Source organism: Ailuropoda melanoleuca, chromosome 11 (genome assembly GCF_002007445.2).
Source record: "Ailuropoda melanoleuca isolate Jingjing chromosome 11, ASM200744v2, whole genome shotgun sequence".
NCBI lineage: Eukaryota > Metazoa > Chordata > Mammalia > Carnivora > Ursidae > Ailuropoda > Ailuropoda melanoleuca.
The window spans coordinates 25,715,450-25,736,994 of NC_048228.1; the positions used below are offsets into that span (position 1 = coordinate 25,715,450).

Genomic DNA, 21,545 nt, shown 5'->3' on the forward strand with positions numbered 1-21,545 from the left:
ACTTATACTAAATGTTGATTTTAAAAGCTACACAGGGGTGCCTGGGTGATTCCATTGAGCATCTGTCTTCAGCTCGGATCATGATCCCAGGTCCTGGGATCAAGCCCTGCGTAGGACTCCTTGCTCAGCAGGGATTCTGCTTCTCCCTCTGCCTGCCATTACCCCTGCTTGTGCTCTCCCTCTCTGTCAAATAAATAAATAAAATCTTAAAAAAATAAATAAAATAAAAGCTACACAGACACTGACTACTCCTAAGGTCTGGGACCCTCTTGAGTTTTTATCAGAGTAAAAAATCTTCACTAATACCACTTTAAAATAGTTAATAATAATAAAAAAAACCCTGCCTGTTTAAACCTACTGATTTTGATATTCGTATTTGCTTTAGTGCATGTTTTATTTCTAACTCCAGAAAAACAAATAAAAAGCAGCTTTTCTTTTAACCCTACTTTCTAATTTATCTGTGACTATAAATAACTTACAAAGTCACCACAGGGCTTTGGGGCATTACTTGGGGCCTCCGAATGGCTCCTCTCCTCCTTATCTTTGTTGCATGAGATCTCCTGGAGCTCCATCACACTCTGCAGCGCTAAGGGCATGGCCTCCTGAAACCCACGAACAAAGTCACAAAATGGGCAAAGTTCTGAAGTTCCGTACAATTAAATGTATCCCAGGTGTGTACTTCATCATCATAACCCCCCATTACCACTGAGAGAGAAAACAAAAAAAAGGAAGGAAAAAAGTCATGAATACTCTGCACAACGAGGTTACTTACAACAATCTATTTTCTTACTTTCCCCCTGTCGCTTTCTCCTACTGCTCTGCATGACACCTTCTTTATTAAGTGGGACTCCAACTTAAGTTCCCTCATTGGCCATTCTTCAGCATTCAGTTCTTAACTGAAGCCCTTATTTTAGAAATCGCTCCTTTTTGATTTATGTCTTCAGTTTTCCTTAGTGAATTTACTGCTCTTTGTAAAAGACCAATTGAATTGGTCAGTGGAAATAGAAGACTTTCCTGTAGATATTCCCAAGATGCATTCGCTTCATGAAATGTCTATGAAGGACAGAGTTCCCACTGATCTCTGGCTCTTACAACTAAGTTTCGGTTTTCTTTTCACAGAAAGCAGAGCTTTAGGAAGAGATTAGCAAAGCTGATTGTAAAATCAGGCTTTGCATCAGTTAATAAGTGAGAAAAGAATGTGGCTTGTTGGTTACATAACATAGAACCTTTTCTCCAAATCATCATGCCTGTTAACCTAATCCTCTGTTGGTATAAGAATTTACCTATGCATGCAAACATCTGCTTCCAAAAACAGATATCCAAGATAAAAACTGTAAAATGGGAAGGGCGTCATGTGTTAACTGAGTTACATGGAATTCTACTGCTTGTCTGTGTCTCCCAGTCATGACCATTATCAAGATGTTGTTGAGGACACTATGTCTTCTTTATGAGACCATTCTTTCTCTACTCATTATAATTGTACTGCACTTCAGTTGGTTTGATGAAGTCAGTGATTCTCAACGAGGGCAGGAAAACTTTCTGGGGGATTGGAAATTAGTGGGAGTGCTTTTGTCTTCTACTACGGTTGTCTGGGAGTATTTGCATATTGTAGTTCTTATTATTTTGTCAGAATTTATTTTCCTTGACATTGATTTTGTTTTATGTCGACCTACCTACCTACAGAAATTACCTGTGAATTTCATTCAGAACTCCAAAGGAGGCATTACGAAATACCAGTTATAAAATAAATAGAGGTGCTCTGTTCATATAGTGTTGTGTGATCGTATGTCCTTTTTTAAGTTGGCTTCTCAGAGATTCCAGCTAAATTTGAGATCTGCATGTGGGGTTCTGTGGTTTTTACACGGCCTTTATGTTATGCTCTTTTTGCTCTTTAGTCCCCCTCTAATTTCATTTTATGTCCCCCTTTGATTTTGTTTTTTCTTTCAGTCCCACTTTTAAATGTGCAAATATGTGTTTTAAGTACTAGAAAGGGATATGTTAGTATAATTCAACAAATAAAATTTCTGCCAAATCAATTTTGCATTAATGAACTCATCTCTATTATAAGGAAAGCGTGCTGATGGTCCAACACCACGTGGCAATCACGTGAGCTAATGTCCCACAGTGTGGTGACTTGAATTGGGAGAAGGAGGGAACAGATAAGGGAACAAAGAACAAAATCTACATCTTTATACTGGCTTCCCTCAGCGGCAGCCTCCCAAACTTGATATAATGTCAATGACTTTTATCATATAAATTCCATCACATAAATGAATGAACATTCACATTCACTCTTCAGAATAACCATGGACATCAATACCTTCTCCTAGAAACACTGGAAACGGTTGTGTCTTACCTACCTGGATATGTTGAAGACAGAGTGAAATGTTCTTCACGCAATGCCTCACTGTCTTTTCTAAAGATCTAAACATCTTTTCTTCTCTATTAAAGGTATTGTCTTTCACCTATAGTGGAGATGAAATTATTTAGTTTTATAACTCGAATAAATCTGGTGCTTTAAAGAAATGTCACAGGCTGTATTAGTCCAGCACATGCCAAAGAGGCTCCTTGTTGAGATGACAACCTTCCATGTCATGCTGACCACCTTAGCGCAGTGCTTGCTGTGTCCGAGCACATGGCGAAACTTCGGTTAGTGTAGCGAAGCCGCTGCTGCGGGTTAATCCGTGGTCCAGCTTTCACGGAGCGCCGCCTGTGTGATGGTAGCTGCAGGAGGGGCAACTTTCCTTTGCGGCTGCTAATGGCATATGTTATATACATACTCTGAAATTATGCCCCATTTGTGGGTTCATAAAATAATTAATACAATAAAAAAATCAAAATTAAAATAAGATACACATTTCATCCCTTGACTGGAACTTACTGTTGTGTTGCTATGACTCATCCCAGTTAAGTTCACAGTAGTTATTTAGAAAAGAAACTTAGCTTCTTGGCTAAAGAAATGCAGTAATTCTTTACCAACTCAAATTTGAAAGGTTGAGTATGATCTTGGCCAGAAGAGTCCTTCTGTGGGGAAAACTCGGCAGAGTTAAGGCAGTGGTCACATGTGTTCAAGTTATTTTTTGATGTTTTATTTTATTGATGAGACCATAATTATTATTATTAATGGTGAGAAGTACTTCTTGGCTATCCAAATGGTGACCAAAGAGCAGGACCAGCTTCATGCTGGCAAAATCTGTGTGAGCCTGAAAATGATTTGTGGCGCCTGGTGGGCATTCTTCAGTTTGGTACTGGGTAGTGACCATAGCTGCGCTCTGTTCATAGTTTATAGGTTTGTTAATTTAAGGTGGTTGACCTTGGGGGGGGGATGGTTGACCTTAAAACTGAATGCACAGAAAATGGTCATAATTTATTTTATTTTTAAACGCCTTAATATTGTTTATCTAAAAAGCTTTTGATTAAATAGGTAGCCTAGTTCCTTGTAATTCACATAACATTCAATATCGTCTGCCTTAGGGTCTCTCTGCTCTAATCTAGTTTGATGTATAGAACAATATGCTGGGGCAGATTATTTTAAATGCAGTTTTCAAGGACCCATCACCAGCTATTTTATAATTTTGTGTATCTTGGCGGGGATCCAGATGATTCTAAAATAAGAGATTCAAGGATCTGAGTATGAGAAATATTGTGCAGTTCCACGTTCCTATAGCCAAGCCTTTCTTGTGCTGCTTTATTTTGCTGGAATATGCTGCTGTCCCTTTTTTTGCCTTGCAAAATTCTGTTTAATTTTTTTAAGGACTCAACTGTCACCCCTTCTGTGAAACCTCTCTTGAATTCCTATTCTTTTCACCGTAGAAAATTAATTGGTCCCCCTGTGCTTTCACAACACTAGTTAATTATTTAAGTGATTCTATCCACTGATAAATGGCAAGCATTTGAGATTAAGTATTTTTTGTCTTAATAATAATAATAGCTAACATTTATTAAACACTAAACTATGTTCCAGACACAGTGCTAAAACCTGCTTTTCTCATTTTAATTTTTAAAAACTCTCTGGCATAAGTGCCACAGTTAATCCCATTTTAGAGATAAAGAAACAGAAGCTTGGGAGCTGTGGCAGAGATAGCTGCTGTTCTGCCTGTCATACTTTCACTGACAAGCTTTGCACCTCTGGTTTAAGCTGGGCACATGGCTGCCCTGCTGGAGACTGCCTTTTCCAGTCTCCCCGGCAGCAGCTCGTTCTGCCCTCATAACTTGTTTGGGTGAATAGATGTTAGTTAAGTGATATATTTCACTTCTGAATTTTGGCCTTACAACATTGTCCTTGGGACAATACTGAAGACACAGCAGTGACCCAACTTCAACCCAGCAGATGGAGACAGAATGTTTGGGGGACAGCACAGCACAAAATTGGAGACAGCCGAGTTCCTAAAGAATTTTGTGCAGCAGAGCCCGTCTGGACTCACATCTTAGACTATTATAGGAAAGAGAAATAAATGACTATCCAGCCTAAGCTACTTTGTTTTGGAGTCTCTTTGTGAAAGGAGCTTGGCCTTTACCCTAAATAATATAGAAAATTAAAGATATTTACCCATATTAGTAGGTATTCACACCCAAGGAGTCTGAATTCAGAATTTCTTTGTATTCCTGATCTCTAACACAGTGTCTGGTGCATAGAGTTCAATACATGTGTGATGAATTGAATGGAATCTTCCTCCTGGGTAATAGTTTTATACCCTAACTCCACCAAATATTTCACTTGAGCTGCTGACAAGTGCAAAATTGACTGATTTGAGATTTATCTCTTCTGCAGTTCGGCCTATGCAGCTGATTTTCTGATTAACAGTGAAATGCTTCATTGCTGACAGGACATCTTCTCAAAAGATTAAGGGGAAAATCTAATTAATATCCTTTAAGGCCACTTTACCTACAATTCACTTTTAGTTCACAATTGGAAAATATCAGAAGCCGATGATAAATATGTTAAAGAATGTAACGGCTTCTACAAAAACTTGCTCAGAATTAAGACCTGCTATTGTTCCTCAATAGAATTGTCTTAAGTCAGAAGCAACAACCTGAAGAGCAGGGGCGAATTGTGTGCATGACATTTACACATGCCTATGGAGGCTGCAGTCTCTTCTCAAATTGAATTCCCAATCCAGTTTTAGGACTGTTGCTTTTACTTCAAATGTCTTGATTTTCCTTTCCCTGATCTATGACCATACACCATAATGTCCCAAACTTCTCACATTATAGTTTTGCATTGGGAGAGGGGCCTGGAGTTATTTCCTGCATGCAGTGGACCCAGTGAGCCCCTAGAAGACCATAAAGAGGCATTAACTAGAATGATAACGTGCCATGGATTCTAAGAATGTCCGTACTGGATATGGAATGGTAAAGTAGGTGCAGCCACAAGAGGAGACAAAAACAGGGCTTGGAAGAAGTTGATTATAGTGACAAGTCCTAAAGAGGAGGTCACTGCATGCCATATAGGGCCACAGGACAATCACAAGGTTTTGGTCAGGGGGCAGAGAGGAGCAGGGGCAAAATCAAGACCAGAGCCTTTATTGTGGTTTTTGTGGGCAACCCTATAGTAGTAGCTGGGTCAGGATAAATAGTTTAGGATTGGCCAGTTTGGGTAATTCCCATGGGCTTTGGGCTTTTGTGGTGGTCTTTTCTGTCTGGGACCAGGCCCTAGGATGATTTAAGGCAGAGGAATACTGGCTTGGTGTGTGACAGATTAGAAGGTGTTTGGGGCTATAGACTCATGATTGCTTGGTTTGCATATGAAGGAAGTGATCCCAGCAGAGCCCTTTGATTTCTCTAAGAATGGATTAGTCCTGGGAGGGGCATCTCTCAGGGCCTGCAGCTTTTTCAAGATGTCAAACATCATAAAATACAGAAAGTAAAAAACCCGACTAATACGCAATGCATAAAGGAGTTTGTATCTACGTGAGAAGTAGGAAGTCTGTATGTTAAAAGGTAGTAAACAGTAATACACTGTAGTGATATGAAATGCTGCTGCTGGTGGTGATGGTGATGGTAGCCAATGCGTACTGAGTGCTTCCTGTCTGTGTTAGGTACTTTCTTCATATGCATCACCTCATTTCATCCTCACAAGCCCTCCATGTGGTAGGTCCTAGTGTAATCTTGATGACTCCCTTGGAGTTAAGCTTTGTGCCCAAAGGCAAATACTGATTAAGTGGCAGAAGTGACGTTCTAATCCAGATCGGGATAACTTCATGGACGTTGCCCTTACTTTCTGCCCTCTGCTGACTCTGGCAGATGTTCATGGTGCGAAGATTGGAAAACACTCAGCCAGCTTGTCAGGCATTCAGAAGAGGAAGAGGCCAGTACTATCTTAGGGACAGAAAGCTGCAAAGGCTTACTGGAGAAAGGAAAAAGACCCTGGCAGCTGAAGAGTGAAGTAGATAGGACAAGTCAACTAAAACCAATGCTGAACTACCACGCAGTTGCCTCTAGTTCAAACTAATAAACCTGAGAGATGTTAACATAATAAGGGATGAAATCAGGCAAATGAGAAGAAAAAAAAGTACTATATAGTATCTTAAGAACTGTCCTACTTGCTTTTGGTTAGAAGCCCACTGAATTACTGTCTCTAGGCTGTGAACTTTCTATCTTGTGATTCTCAAAGTGTGTTCCATTTGTCACTTACTTCAAGGTCATTTAGCTTCAAAACACCTGGAGTTTTGTAAAAATACAGACCGCTAGGTTGCACCCTTGAACCAGGTAGAGCCCTGGAATCTTTTGGCAAGCTCCTCAGGTAATTATTCCACACATTAAAGTTTGAGAGCCTTTGCTAGTCCATCCATTATTTATTGGGGGTTGAGATGAAAGTGGTTCAAAGCAGGCTAAACAGCTGACACAAAACAATTACCCAGTAATATAATGTGCATGGGGGGTGGGGAGAGAGGAAGAGGATAGAGGTAGGAAAAAAATCACACTAAGGTCCGCACCTAACCCCCCCCCTTTCTTTTTTTAGATCGGTGAAATAAAGATAAGATGAACATTAAGGGAACCTGAAAAGAAATTGAGGTTTTTAAAAAGCAGAGATATGATAGGGATGAAAGAAGGACATTGCCTTGGGTGAGATTATGTGCTGGTTGACGGTGAGAATTAGGACTTCTGGGGCATCCCATGTTGACCCCTGTCCTCGTGTCCTGTTCTTTCCTTTGCTTCCTGAGTAGAAGCACCACAGTTAAAATAGTGTCAAAACCACCCACACTCCATTCCCCCCAAAAGAGGGAGAAAGAAAGGATCAGCATCAGGCAATGACCTTGAATTCTCAGTGTTCTAGAAACAGCTCTGATAACAACCAACCAAACCCTCACGAAAGTATCAGCACTCATATGCCCCAGGAGGATGTATATGGCCGGAGAAGAAAAATTACCTGTGGTTCTCCTCTGGTCAGAATCTTTAGATGATTTGTCACTCTTTTTGATTTCTTGCTAATTGAATGAATGTTTAGTTTAGACAATTTATCTTTAAGTGATTCATCCTCATCATTCTTCTTGTATTTTAGAACTGAAATGGAAGAATACAATCATATCTCTGAACACATGCAATATAGAAAGTGTGTGTTTCATCCAAAGAATTCAAGATCCATATTTAAGATAGAAATCTATGTGGTTTTTGACCCTCTGATGCAGGTGCAGTATGTTCTGGCCCCACTGCCCAGGCATAAGCCCAGCTGCCCAACCCACTGATCAGAAACTCAACTGTCCAGGGGCTTGAGCTCCTCAAAGCTCAAGGTCCATTTACCTTCCACATTAAAGAAATGTCTGACACTGGAGAAAAACTCTCTCTCTTCTCAGATAATACATTTGTTATCTTTGGTCTCTAGAATGAAGCATCAAGACCTCGCTAAGGGAACTGCACCCAGCATAAGGAGACCTCAGACCCTAGAGGGGCTGTCCACTAGCTGAGACATTTGGAGTAAGTTGAGTCACCGCTCTGAGCTTTACCTTTTTATCTTTAAGATCGTTTACACCTCTTATATTGTTCAAAGTGTTGGGGCGCCTGGGTGGCACAGCGGTTAAGCGTCTGCCTTCGGCTCAGGGCGTGATCCCGGCGTTCCGGGATCGAGCCCCACGTCAGGCTCCTCTGCTATGAGCCTGCTTCCTCCTCTCCCACTCCCCCTGCTTGTGTTCCCTCTCTCGCTGGCTGTCTCTATCTCTGTCGAATAAATAAATAAAATCTTTAAAAAAAAATATTCAAAGTGTTAAACGTTTCTAACATTCAGTTTTGGTAAGCGTGCCAGGAGATGGGCAATCTTACACATTGTTGATGAGGTTTCAACCCATACAGTTTTTGTGGAGAAAAATTGGGCAGAATCTTCTAAATGTATAGTCTGTGACCTGGAAGTCCGTGGAGAGAATCAGCTTTCCATAATAAGCATAACAAAGTTTTGTTTGATACAGCATTTTTTCCCAATAGCACAATATTGGAAACAATCAAAAACTTAATCCATAGAGGAATAGTTAACTAAATTATGACACATTCAGAAATAGAATAGTAGGGAACCATTGAAAAGAAAGCCAATATTACCTGAGAGAGTGTTCATGATATGTAATTAAGTTTAAAAACCACCCCCAGCAGACTGTAGTGCCACACATGTTCAGGAAAGATGGAGAGAAGGAGAAGAGAAAGAAGAAAGAAAATAGAAAAAAAAAAAAGACATAGTAACTCTAAAGAAAACCTATGAAATGTCAGCTATGCAAACTGTAATCATGGGAGTGGAAAATTTTTCCACTTTAATACTGTGAAAGAGTTTAAGCAAACAGAAAAGTAAAAAGAATAATATAACAATTTTCTTTCAGTCTTGTCAAATTCTAACATTTTCTCCTTGCTTATCTTTATAAACATAATCAGTTGAAGTTTCTCTGATCCCCATCTTTGGTCCCTTAGAGGGAATTATGATCCTACAGAATGGGGTTGACTATATCTGTATCTATTTTTACACCTGTATTTTATATGGATTTGTACAATACATAGTATTATTTTGAATGTTTTCAGTGTTTATAAAAATGGCACCATATTGCAAATATATATTCTTCTGTCACTTGTAATTTACTTTTTAGAAAACTCAACACTGTATTTTTGAGATTTATTCAGTTGACACATGCATTTTGATTTTTATGTTCTCGCGGTATCTTAGTGTCCAATACACAGTTTTCCTATTATCTGGATAAATATGTAAGCTATTTTCTTGCTTTACGAACAGTAGTAGTTACTAGTATACCTGCCTATTAGTATATGGGAAAGAGTTTCTCAAATATCTAGAAATTGATTTTCTGAGTGTCAGGTGTGGGCATCTTCAACTTTACTAGATATTGCCAAATTATTCTCCATAGTGGTGGTTCTCACTACATTCTCACCTTCAGACTGAGATTCAGCACCTAACATGAGCCCTTAAAATTCTTTTTGCCAATCTGATAGGATGGGAATGGTATGTCATTGTGATTTTAATTTGCATTTCTCTCATTATAAATGAAGCTTAGCCTTTAAAAATGTACTGGTCTTAATTGCTTCCTTTATTATTAACCTTTTTTATATTAGAATGTTTTTATTATTGATTTAATATCAGTAATTATATATTCTAGATAGTAATCCTTTGCCTATGAACTGTCTTTTAATTTGTTTATAGTGTCTCTTCCTCTACAACTTTCATTTTTTTTACTCTAGGCCCTTCGTTATAATTTTAATTTATTAATACAAATACTATTTTTCCAATAAAAATTTAGAAAATAAAAACAATAAAAATAAATGAAGTTGTTAGAGCAGTTAGCTCCCACGTCCTACCATTGCTTTAGTGTTGAATTGAGATTTAAGGTTAGAAGTGCAAAACCAATTAAGAACTTATGGATACAAATCGCACTGACAGAAGACCCACACAATCTATCCCAATGCATTACTACATCTGGGATGATAGAAACCATGTAATTATGCCTCCTGTTTTGAAATCTACGTTCCACTTCAGACATGAATTTTACATCTTGGCTAACAAATACCTAACAATAATTGCATAATTTGGGAAAGAAATATACTTGCTCCCTTCAATGGAGCAATTATTGCTACAAAATCTCCATTCTTCATGTGCCAGAACCAGATGAGCTTGGTGGATTCGCTGAGCCTGTTTCACCACTGATTTGGCTCGAGCTTCTCACTGCTCCAGCTTCCTGGCCATGCCCCATGTCTCCTTCTTCCCACACATATCACCAGTGACAGCAGGACTATGTGCTATGGTATCTTCAGCTCACAATGTCACCAGGCATGAGGAGTTCAACAGAGGTCAAGTACAGGGCTGCTTGATTTAAAACAATTGTCATTTTTTGGGTGTCTCATGATCTCCTGAATCCAGCTGGCCAGGCAAAACTACACTCTGCTCCTTACCCTCTAACTCTAGATATCAAATGATTGTGATCATTGGAACTGCTAGAACCACTTGGATATTCTGAGTCTCAGAAGCATAAGCAGAACACTCCAATCACGGAAAACACTCAATTCATCGTGTCTCTTCTTACCTAGATCTTTCCGTCTTTTAAGTTCATTGATGTTCACATTAATTTCTTTCACTGCGGTGAAGGCATCTCCCAGTGCCCTGAAGTCTGGGTGAGAGGGAGGGGTGGAGCCCCGGAGTTCACACAGCAAGAGGGGGTATTTCATTACACGCTGGATTGGTTTGATCATCAAAGAGCCCATGTCCAGTAAGTTTGGCTTGCCTCTACAATAGAGATAAATAATATCAGTTTCAGACAGTTGCCTTATTAATTCCTTTTTATTTTTGTGATTTTTATGATTAATTCCGAAACTGTTTTTCTCCTTTATTTTTCCTCCATTGCGTTGCACACAATTTCTAAAAATAAAGTAAGAGCAATGGATGACAGAAAGAAGCCAGGCTGAAAGACCCTACTTCTAAGCAAAAACCGACACGAAAACACATGAGTGTATCTGTCCAAGAAGGACTCAAAGCACGACTTCCATCCATGCTCCATTTACACCTTTTTTAAATAGCAAGATTCATAATAATAGTGGGGAACGATTTCAGAATGCATTTTTCCATGACAACCAAGAAAAATGCATTTTCCTGATGGTATTTTTGTGATTATTAGTGAGGAAAAGGAATTCATTATTTAAAAAGATGACTTGCCAAGTACAGTCAAAAGAAAGTATTGTTTCCTCTCTTTTACCAGATTGAATAGTTGAATTCATAATGTTACAGAGGTTCGACCACAGTCCCCAAAAGAGATTTATAATAAATGCAACAGTTCTCTAAATTAATTATTAATACCACCACTATCACTACTCATTGCTATCACACGACTTCCCATAATTTTCCATGCGGAATTCTTTTTAGCCAACAGATCTTCAAGTGACTACACAATAGTGAGCTCTCATGCCTGACTCTTCCTTTAGGAGCTTCTGAGATGAGATTGGAGCCATTCCAACTAGCCAAGCAGTTCACGAGAAGTGAAAAAGCTAGAAGCGTGGTCATGTCATTGTCCAATCCACTGTCATTCATTTTTCGGTGAGGAGTCAGTGGTTTCTAAAAGCCTTTTTATGCATAGAGGCAAATAAAGAGGCACTACAAATGGACATGGCTAGAAATTGTGTTTTGAATCCCTTCTGGTGGACAGATACACCCAGTTATTTTCCTTTAGGATTTTTGCTTATTTGGCTTTATTTTTGAGTTTTGTTTTTGTTTGTTTGTTTGTTTGTTTTAGTAGTTAAGAATATAGATGGTTTTCAAATCCTAGTAGGTGAATTTTTTTATTCTTCAATTAGTATTTCTAAATATTAATGTAGCTAGATAACATACCACATCATTGGAATGGTGAAATGGATCTAAAAAACTTTGGACAAGATTAGAGAAGTTTATCATCAGAAAAGATCTGAAAACCCCTCAGAGACCATCTAATTGAACTCTTCATTTGATAAATGAGAAACTAAAAAACTCTGACGATCATGTGTGTGTTCACACGTGTATATATACACACACACACACACCAGTCACCCTCTGTCACATCTCCCCATTTTTATTTTTATCGTAGCACTTATCAACTCTCTGGAATCGTTTTGTTTCCCTATTTGCCAGTGTATGCTCATTTTCTCTGTCATCACTCTGTCTCTGGCATGACATATAGTATTTTCTCAATGAATATTTGGAGATTGAAGTGATAGGTTTCAGATTTTCTGTAATGCTTTTATTTTACATTGAATTTTTTCCCCAAAACATTGCACAGTGGTCCTGAATACAACAGACTGAGGAGTTTTATCACATGCTGAGAAAACAATGATACTATAATAGAAAAAGACAGAAGCAAACCAAAAGGCAACATTTTTTTTTAAAGGAAAATCAAAGTAAATATTAAAGGTCTGCAAGGGAATAAAGAGCTGTTTTAATATGATTTATCTCATACTTTCTACCCATTTACACCAAATCTCTTAAGGAAGGGAAAAGGTGATGTAAGGAGACAGAATGGCAAGGAGGGAATAACGGGGATAAGGAGAGAGAGATGTTTTGGTTTCCAAGAGGGTTAGACTGGGTGAAGTGGTTGGGAAAAGAAAAAAAATGTAAATCTATTATGAATGCTAAAAAAAGTAACAAAATATATTTTCTACCTGATGGTGTATCAAAAGCAGAACATTTGAATATGAAATACAGCATTTTCTTATATATCTCAAGCAGACAGTCTTCAACAATACAATAGTTTAGACAGTTCAGTAGAAATAATTCCCTTAAATAAAAACAAGTCTAGAATATGGAAGGTTAATATCAGGAGAAGTCATATTATCTGTATGAATATGATCAGAATTTCTTCTACATGTTTCCTTTGTCACCAAATATTAGTTTATTTTATCTTCCAAAAATTACTGAAAATGCCATCAAAATATAAATATAATCAAAGAAAACTCAATTTTAATAAGATAGTTTATTAGCGTGGTCTGTTGTTATATGCATATTTCAAATTTTTAATTACAAAAAATACCCCCAGATGTATTAGAGGACATACTTGTATCTCTGAGCTGCCTCTTTTCTTCCTTACTAAGATCTTTCAAAAAACCAACCTCTACCTTCAGTTGTGTCCCCATATTATCCTTACTTCTTTTTCCATTACTCTTTGACATCAGAGTTCTAGTCTGTCTCTTTTCTGTTTCAAATGATAATAATAACAATTATAAATGATTGCTGTTTCACTTAAAAGTGTCACAAATGCAAATATTTCAAAAGACTTTCTCAAAAATGAGAAATCTCCCGGACACTTTAGTCCTCAGACGTGTATTTTGGACAGCCCAAGTGATGAGCAATGATGTTCTGGTATCTGCATCACACAGACAAGCAATATGGTAGAAAAGATAGAGGATGTCTTTTAAGATAATGACACTCCAGGCCTTTGCCCCATCTAATCCCTTCCAGTAAGATTAAGTTCTGATAACTGCAGAGGCAAACAAGTCCTACATGTGATATAACTCAGCTCAGCCAAGCACCCATTATCACATACATCCCCAACCCAAAGTAACAATTTTCCATATACACTAGGCTAAAAACTAAGGTAGTCATTAATTTGTAATTCTGTTTCATCTTCCTCTGTCTTATCAGGAATACTTTGGCAAGTATTTAGTACTATAAGTAGCTACACTAATCTCAGTGTGAATTATTAGGACTTTACAAAGTCAAGTAAACACAGCTGGCTTTGTTTTAGCAGCATCCAGTTTTGCTATAAAGAGCTTTGCATCAAATACAAGAAAACAGTCTCACAATGAAAATAAAAATGACATTTAAACAATGTAAAGACTGTGGCGGAGGACAAAGAACATTGAGGTACACCCATATATCTTAATTAGAGGGAGAAAACAGAGGAAGGAAAAATAATCATTTAACTATTGATCACATTACTTTGAATTTCCTCTGTTTTATGACCACAAGTATCCTAAATTTAATATTAATTTTACAGTAGCCACAAACCATGTACACTGTTATTGAATTTATTTTCAATTCACTCTCCTTTTAAAACACCTTAAGTCAATTTTAGAAAAAACTGTATATTGCTGTACACATAAATAAACAAACAGGATTTGACACAAATAAAAAATTGTGAAAATAAATACAGAACCATTAACAAATCTGTTAATGAAGATGTAAAGAACATGAACGAATGGTAATTGATTTATTACCAGAGAGATTCAAACCAGAGAGAACCAGTAATATGGAGAGGAAATAATTTAATTATTCCTCCAAAGATTCATTAGTTAGACCCTGAGAACCTAAGGAGAGAGAGGGAGGTGGGGATTAGATTAAGAAGAACTGGTTGGATACAAAATCAATGCCCAGAAATCAGTTGCATTTCTATACACGAATAACGAGACTGAAGAAAGAGAAATTAGGGAATCCATCCCATTTACAATAACACCAAAAACCATACGTTACCTTGGAATTAACTTAACCAGAGACGTAAAGGACCTATATGCTAGAAACTATAGATCACTTTTGAAAGATATTGAGGAAGACATAAAAAGATGGAAAAATATTCCATGCTCATGGATTGGAAGAATTAACATAGTTAAAATGTCCATACTACCCAGAGCAATCTACACTTTCAATGCTATCCCGATCAAAATACCGAGGACATTTTTCAAAGAACTGGAACAAATAGTCCTTAAATTTGTATGGAACCAGAAAAGGCCCCGAATCTCCAAGGAACTGTTGAAAAGGAAAAACAAAGCTGGGGGCATCACAATGCCGGATTTCGAGCTGTACTACAAAGCTGTGATCACAAAGACAGCATGGTACTGGCACAAAAACAGACACATCGACCAATGGAACAGAATAGAGAACCCAGAAATGGACCCTCGGCTCTTTGGGCAACTAATCTTTGATAAAGCAGGAAAAAACATCCGGTGGAAAAAAGACAGTCTCTTCAATAAATGGTGCTGGGAAAATTGGACAGCTACATGCAAAAGAATGAAACTTGACCACTCTCTCACACCATACACAAAAATAAACTCCAAATGGATGAAAGACCTCAATGTGAGACAGGAATCCATCAAAATTCTAGAGGAGAACATAGGCAACAACTTCTATGACATCGGCCAGAGCAACCTTTTTCACGACACATCTCCAAAGGCAAGAGAAATAAAAGATAAAATGAACTTATGGGACTTTATCAGGATAAAGAGCTTCTGCACAGCCAAGGAAACAGTCAAAAAAACTAAGAGACAGCCCACGGAATGGGAGAATATATTTGCAAAGGACACCACAGATAAAGGACTGGTATCCAAGATCTACAAAGAACTTCTCAAACTCAATACACGAGAAACAAATAAACAAATCATAAAATGGGCAGAAGATATGAACAGACACTTTTCCAATGAAGACATACAAATGGCTAACAGACACATGAAAAAATGTTCAAAATCATTAGCCATCAGGGAAATTCAAATCAAAACCACACTGAGATACCACCTTACGCCAGTTAGAATGGCAAAGATAGACAAGGCAAGAAACAACAATTGTTGGAGAGGATGTGGAGAAAGGGGATCCCTCCTACATTGTTGGTGGGAATGCAAGTTGGTACAGCCACTCTGGAAAACAGTGTGGAGGTCCCTTAAAAAGTTAAAAATTGAACTACCCTATGACCCAGCCATTGCACTACTGGGTGTTTACCCCAAAGATACAGACGTAGTAAAGAGAAGGGCCATATGCACCCCAATGTTCATAGCTGCATTGTCCACAATAGCCAAATCATGGAAGGAGCCGAGATGCCCTTCAACAGATGACTGGATTAAGAAGCTGTGGTCCATATATACAATGGAATATTACTCAGCTATCAGAAAGAACGAATTCTCAACATTTGCTGCAACATGGACGGCACTGGAGGAGATAATGCTAAGTGAAATAAGTCAAGCAGAGAAAGACAATTATCATATGATTTCTCTCATCTATGGAACATAAGAACTAGGAGGATCGGTAGGGGAAGAAAGGGATAAAGAAAAGGGGGGTAATCAGAGGGGGGAATGAAACATGAGAGACTATGGACTGTGAGAGGCAAACTGAGGACTTCAGAGGGGAGGGGGTGGGGGAAGGGGATAGCCTGGTGATGGGTAGTAGGGAGGGCACGTATTGCATGGTACTGGGTGTTATACGCAACTAATGAAGCATCAAACTTTACATAGGAATCTGGGGATGTACTGTATGGTGATTAACACAATATAATAAAATAAAATTTAAAAAAAAAAAAAAAGAAGAAGAACTGGTTGGAAACCTGTTTAAGAAATGGCCTAATTTTTAGGGTGCTCTACAAATAATGGAGATCATTTGGAGAACTAAGAAAGAGCTCTTGGAAATTAAAAGGATAATAGCAGAAATAAAATCTCACAAGTGTTGTAGAAAATGTTCAGGAACTTTCCAGAAAAAAGAACAAAAATATAAAGGGATAGAAGATAGAAGAAATGTGAAAAAATTAGAAGACTGGTCTAAAAGATCCAGCATTGAAATAAGTAGAGTCCCGGGAAGGTGAGAACAGAGCACATATGGGGAGGAAATCATCAGTAAAATAATTCAAGAGCAGGGCATTAGTCAGCATGTTGAAAGAACTCAATGAGTACCCAGAACAATGGATGAAATGGAGTCACACCTAGGAATTCATGAAACTTCTGACTACTGGGAACAGAGAAGGCCCTAAAGTCCTTCAGAGAAACACGTGAAGAAATGGGTACAAACAAATGGTGAAGAAATGAGAAAAAGCTTCAAATTTCTTATAGCAACACTAAAAGCTAGAAAATGACTAAGAATTACCTTTAAATTCTGAAGGTGAAAGATTTTTAATTTAGAATTCTGTACTTGATCAAACTATAAATCACATGTGAGGGTAAAATAAAGATGTTTTTGGATATAAAATTTCTTAAAATGTTACCTTCCATGCATTCCTGGTGAACATAGGAAACTATTGAAGGATGTACTAGAAATAGGAAAGAGGTAAAGAGATTCTTCAGGATGACAAAAGTTCCTCAAAGACAGCTGTGCCCTGTCACCCGCTCCAAACAGGTCAGAAAGGCTCTGGGAGAGGCTTTTTAGGGAGATGAAATTGATGACATCCATAATGCATCTTGCTGTCTTAAGATGACTGTGAGTGTGGCATTAATGATTAGAACAAAGAAAACTAAGAAAATGAAAATAAACAAACAAATAAAAAAATAAATAAAATATTTAACTCCCAGAAAAACAAGTAATCGGTTTATTCCAAGGCTTAGTTCCAAAAAGAAATTTACTCAGATATACTCAAATATAAGAAGTCAAGCCCTGATATTGCTCTAATCCAAATGACAATGTAACCATTGGGAAAAATGAAGAGATGGTGTGTGTGTGTGTGTGTGTGTGTGTGTGTGTGTGTGTGTGTGTGTGTGTGTAGTGGAGATGGCATAGGGAGAGAGATAAATTCTTGTGTTCCACAGGGGAAGTCAAAACATAATACTTAAAAAAAAAGCATAGATGTTTTTAGATTCATGAAGGTAAGTGCCAAAATATTAGCTAAAAGATATGAAAATGCTTATGTCCTTTGGAAGTAGGGAAGAGAAGAGGGGACTGCTATTTTTCTTGAATCCTGTAGAACTATTTTTTTAAAAAAATGTTTTCTTTATTTGAGAGTCAGAAAGAGAGAGAGAGAGAATGAGTGGGGCAGGGAGGAGCAGTGGGAGAGGGAGAAGCAGACTCCTCACTGAGCCGGGAGCCCAATGTGGGGCTGAATCCCAGGACCCTGAGATCATGACCTGAGCTGACTGAGCCACCCAGGTGTCCCACCATCTGGTTTTTTAAACCACAGTACATATGATTTTACAAAAACACAAAGGTTTTAAAAAAGGAAACGTGAGAATATTCAAGAAAATTTGGAAAAAGGAGAGTATTGAGCTGAGATTACAGTTGACCCTTGAACTACACGGATTTGAACTGTGCATGTCCACTTAAATATGGATTTTTTTTTCAATAAATACAGTACTGAGTATATTTTCTCTTCCTTATGATTTTCTTTTTGTTTATTTGTTTTTTAAAGATATATTTATTTATTTTAGAGAGAGAGAGGACGCGCTCTGGGGGGAAGGGCAGAAGGAGAAAGAATCCTCAAGCAGACTCCCCACTAGGCATAGAGCCCGACGAGGGGCTGGATCCCAAGACCCTGAAACCATGACCTGAGCCAGAATCAAGGGTTGACCTCTTAACCAACTGAGCCACCCAAGCGCCCCTCACTTACGATTTTCTTAATAACATTTTCTTTTCTCTAGCTTACTTTATTGTAAGAACACAGTATGTAATACATACGCAACATATGTGTTAATTGACTATGTTCTGAGTAAGGCTTCTGGTCAACAGTAGGGTAGTAGTAAAGTTTTTGGGGAGTCAAAAGTTACACATCTTTTCAATTGCATGGGGGTCAGCACCCCAACCCCCATGTTGTTTAAGGGTCAACTATAGTTATATCTTATACTAAAATATAAAGCTGCAGAAATGAAAGCAGTTTGATATGGGAACGTATATGGAGAGAAGAGTAGCACAAAATAGAAAATGAAGAAATAAATACAAGTATGTATGAAAATTAAGTAAATATCACATTCGTACTCAGTAGAAAAAAATGAATTACTCAGTATCAGGTGTTATGATAATTATCTAGCCATATAGAAGAAAATAACAAAAATGAATTCTTTACACCAAAATAATTTCCATATAGATCAAAGATCTAAATGTTAGAAATGAAACTATACAAGTTGAAGGAAACAGTATTATACTTTAAAACAATCTTGGGGGCGCCTGGGTGGCACAGCGGTTAAGCCTCTGCCTTCGGCTCAGGGCGTGATCCCGGCGTTATGGGATCGAGCCCCACATCAGGCTCTTCTGCTATGAGCCTGCTTCTTCCTCTCCCACTCCCCCTGCTTGTGTTCCCTCTCTCGCTGGCTGTCTCTATCTCTGTCGAATAAATAAATAAAATCTTAAAAAAAAAATAAATAAAATAAAACAATCTTGGAATTTTTAAGCAGGACACAATATCTAAAAGCCACAGTAGAAAAAAAGTGATAAATTTATTTTAAAATTTAGATCTGTAAGGGGCCCCTGTGTGGCTCAGTCAGTTTAGCGTCTGCCTTCAGCTCACTCAGGTCATGATCACAGGATCTGGAGACTAAGTCCTGCAGTGGGCTGTCTGCTCAGTGGGGAGTCTGCTTTTCTCTCTGCCCCTCCCCCGGCTCATGCGCATGTGTGTTCTATCTCAAATAAATAAAAAATAAAATCTTTAAAAAAAAATTAGCTCTGTAATACTGTACAGACAAAAACAAAAACAGAAGCAGCCATAAACAATGTTAAAAGTCAAATGAGAAGCTGGAATCATATAAGACAGAAAAAGGGTTAATATACTTGCTAATTAAAGAACAACTATCAATTAGGAAAAGAACATCTCAATAAAGTAATCAATAAAAAACAATTCATTTGCGTGAAATACAAGTGGTTAACCATATATGAAAAATGCTCAGGATTATTATTAATGAAAATTAAAACAATACCGTACTATTTTTGGCTTACTGCATTGCCACAACATGTAAAAATACACATATTGTTTCTACTGCTGGCGGATAGGAGATAAATGGACAATTCATATACAGGTAGTGGGAATATAAATTAGTTCAACTTTGCTTAAATTTTCTGGCAGTAAGTATCAAAAACCCTTTGATCTAGCAATTCCACTTTTAGAAACTCATTCTAAGAAAGTCAAATTATTGTACAAAGATCATTTATAAGAATAAACACATAACATCAATCTTTACAAGACAGACATCATTCAAGTATCTATAAGGGTTTGGTAAACTAAATTATGGTATATATATCAGATAAAATATGCAGTCATAAAGCAATGTGGATTTATATTTACTGACATAGAAGGGTGTCCATAATATACTGATGAATGAGGTGGTAAGTTGACATAAAGGAAATATATAGCAGTCCTGTGTTACCCAATGTGCGTATTCGTGTGTGTGTAGAAAAAATTGCAGTGTGGTGAGGGACTCATGAAATGTTACAATAATTAACTCTGGAATGTGACTACTAATTGTCTTCTCGGTCTTCATTTTGATTTTCTGTATTTTACAGTGTTTCTTTAATAATTTTAAAAATATAAAGCTTAAAAGAAAGGAGAAATAACATTTTGGGATCTATATAAACCCTGAATCCAAACGTGGGACTATCTGGTGAAGACAGAGAACACATATAAAAAAGTGTGAAAGCATAAAGGTGAAGCATGGCATTTCTGGAGAGAGTTAAATTTAGAATAGTTATGTTTTTCTTGCTTTAGAACATGGGACTTGTATCAGATGCTTTTCGGGGGACTTTTTGGTGCAGAATTCTATAATTCTTGTCCCTTTAATACTGTCTTTGATGTTTGCATAAGATTATAATTCAAAATAAACATTTTAGAAGTTAGAAATATCTGTCTTTTTCTGTATTTTTTAAAATGTAGATTGTAAAAAAAAAACCCCACACACAATTTTCCGTTTACATAAGTAAGGAATTTTTTTTCGAAGCATCTAAAAACCCCACATTTCCTGAATGCACTCTTGGTCACAATATTCCTGGCCTTAGCTGCTAAGGAGCCAAACAATTACAAAGCACTTGACATTGCCTTTTACCTTTTATGTAGCAGCATGTGCCCCTCATGACCAGAGCGAGAGAAGCAGGAAGGAAAATACCGCACAGCAAATGTGGCTTTGATGTGCATCCAGCCACATGCTGTGACCCTTCGTCTTCTTTCCCAGTTCTTGATGTATAGAATAGGCTAGAAGGGGCACCCGAAGCTGCTAACTCCCACACAGCAGGATCGTCATGAAGGCTGTGCCATTTTTTAAGCAAGTATTTCGATACAATGTACTGTTTGTTGTAAGCATTCTGCGTGTAGGAGCTTGTGTATGCTAACTGCATTAAAAGAACTTCTCACTCTGCTCTGAATCTCTCTCTTTGGTCTTTTGGTTATAAAGACCTAAGCTTTAGGAAGAGAAACCTGAGCAGAATTTGTAGCCCGGGAAGTTCTTCTGTAATTCACATAGTTCTTCTGTGTGAATCTCCACTCCTCAGCACAATGCCAGGGGCACAGGCTTTTTAATGAGACAGCATTCCCCCCCTTCCCCCCCCCCCCCGCCGCGACAGCTATCACTGCAGAGAAGCCTGGAAGTCCCCAGCATGTGAAAAGACAAAGGCCCCTTTGCATTATGCACTTTTTCAAATTCGATAGTCTCAGAATTGGGAACTCATTGAACAAAACTACTCACATCTGTTTGCACTATAGGATATATATATTTTTACTTTTGAAAGGAAAGACTTATAAAGTGAGAGAACTGGGTGCCTGTTTGGTGTCTGTTCGGTATGTCAAAAATTAACTTCTCAATCCCCTGTATGATGGATGCCTGGTTCTTGCACCTCACTTCTGGAAATCTGTCTTTCTTCATGGTTGCTCTGCAACAAAGCATGAATGATAGGTATTTACAGCTTAAGTTAATATACTTATTTTGTGGGTTTTTTATTTCCTGATGTACAG

General features: G+C 37.8%; 1 protein-coding gene across 4 annotated transcripts in view; it reads right to left on the minus strand.

Annotated features, from left to right (window-relative positions):
• ARHGEF38 (Rho guanine nucleotide exchange factor 38) overlaps positions 1-21,545 on the minus strand; it is a 124,682-nt gene that overhangs the window by 20,168 nt on the left and 82,969 nt on the right. For 3 of the 4 annotated variants that reach the window (XM_034671417.1, XM_034671419.1, XM_011231131.3), the window contains exons 6-9: positions 10,503-10,702; positions 7,370-7,503; positions 2,361-2,465; positions 480-602 (exon numbers count right to left, since the gene is read on the minus strand). In XM_034671417.1, the coding sequence (XP_034527308.1) occupies positions 480-602; positions 2,361-2,465; positions 7,370-7,503; positions 10,503-10,702 (562 nt within the window). The remainder of the gene's footprint in view (positions 1-479; positions 603-2,360; positions 2,466-7,369; positions 7,504-10,502; positions 10,703-21,545) is intronic. The other variant, XM_034671418.1, reaches the window with a different exon arrangement.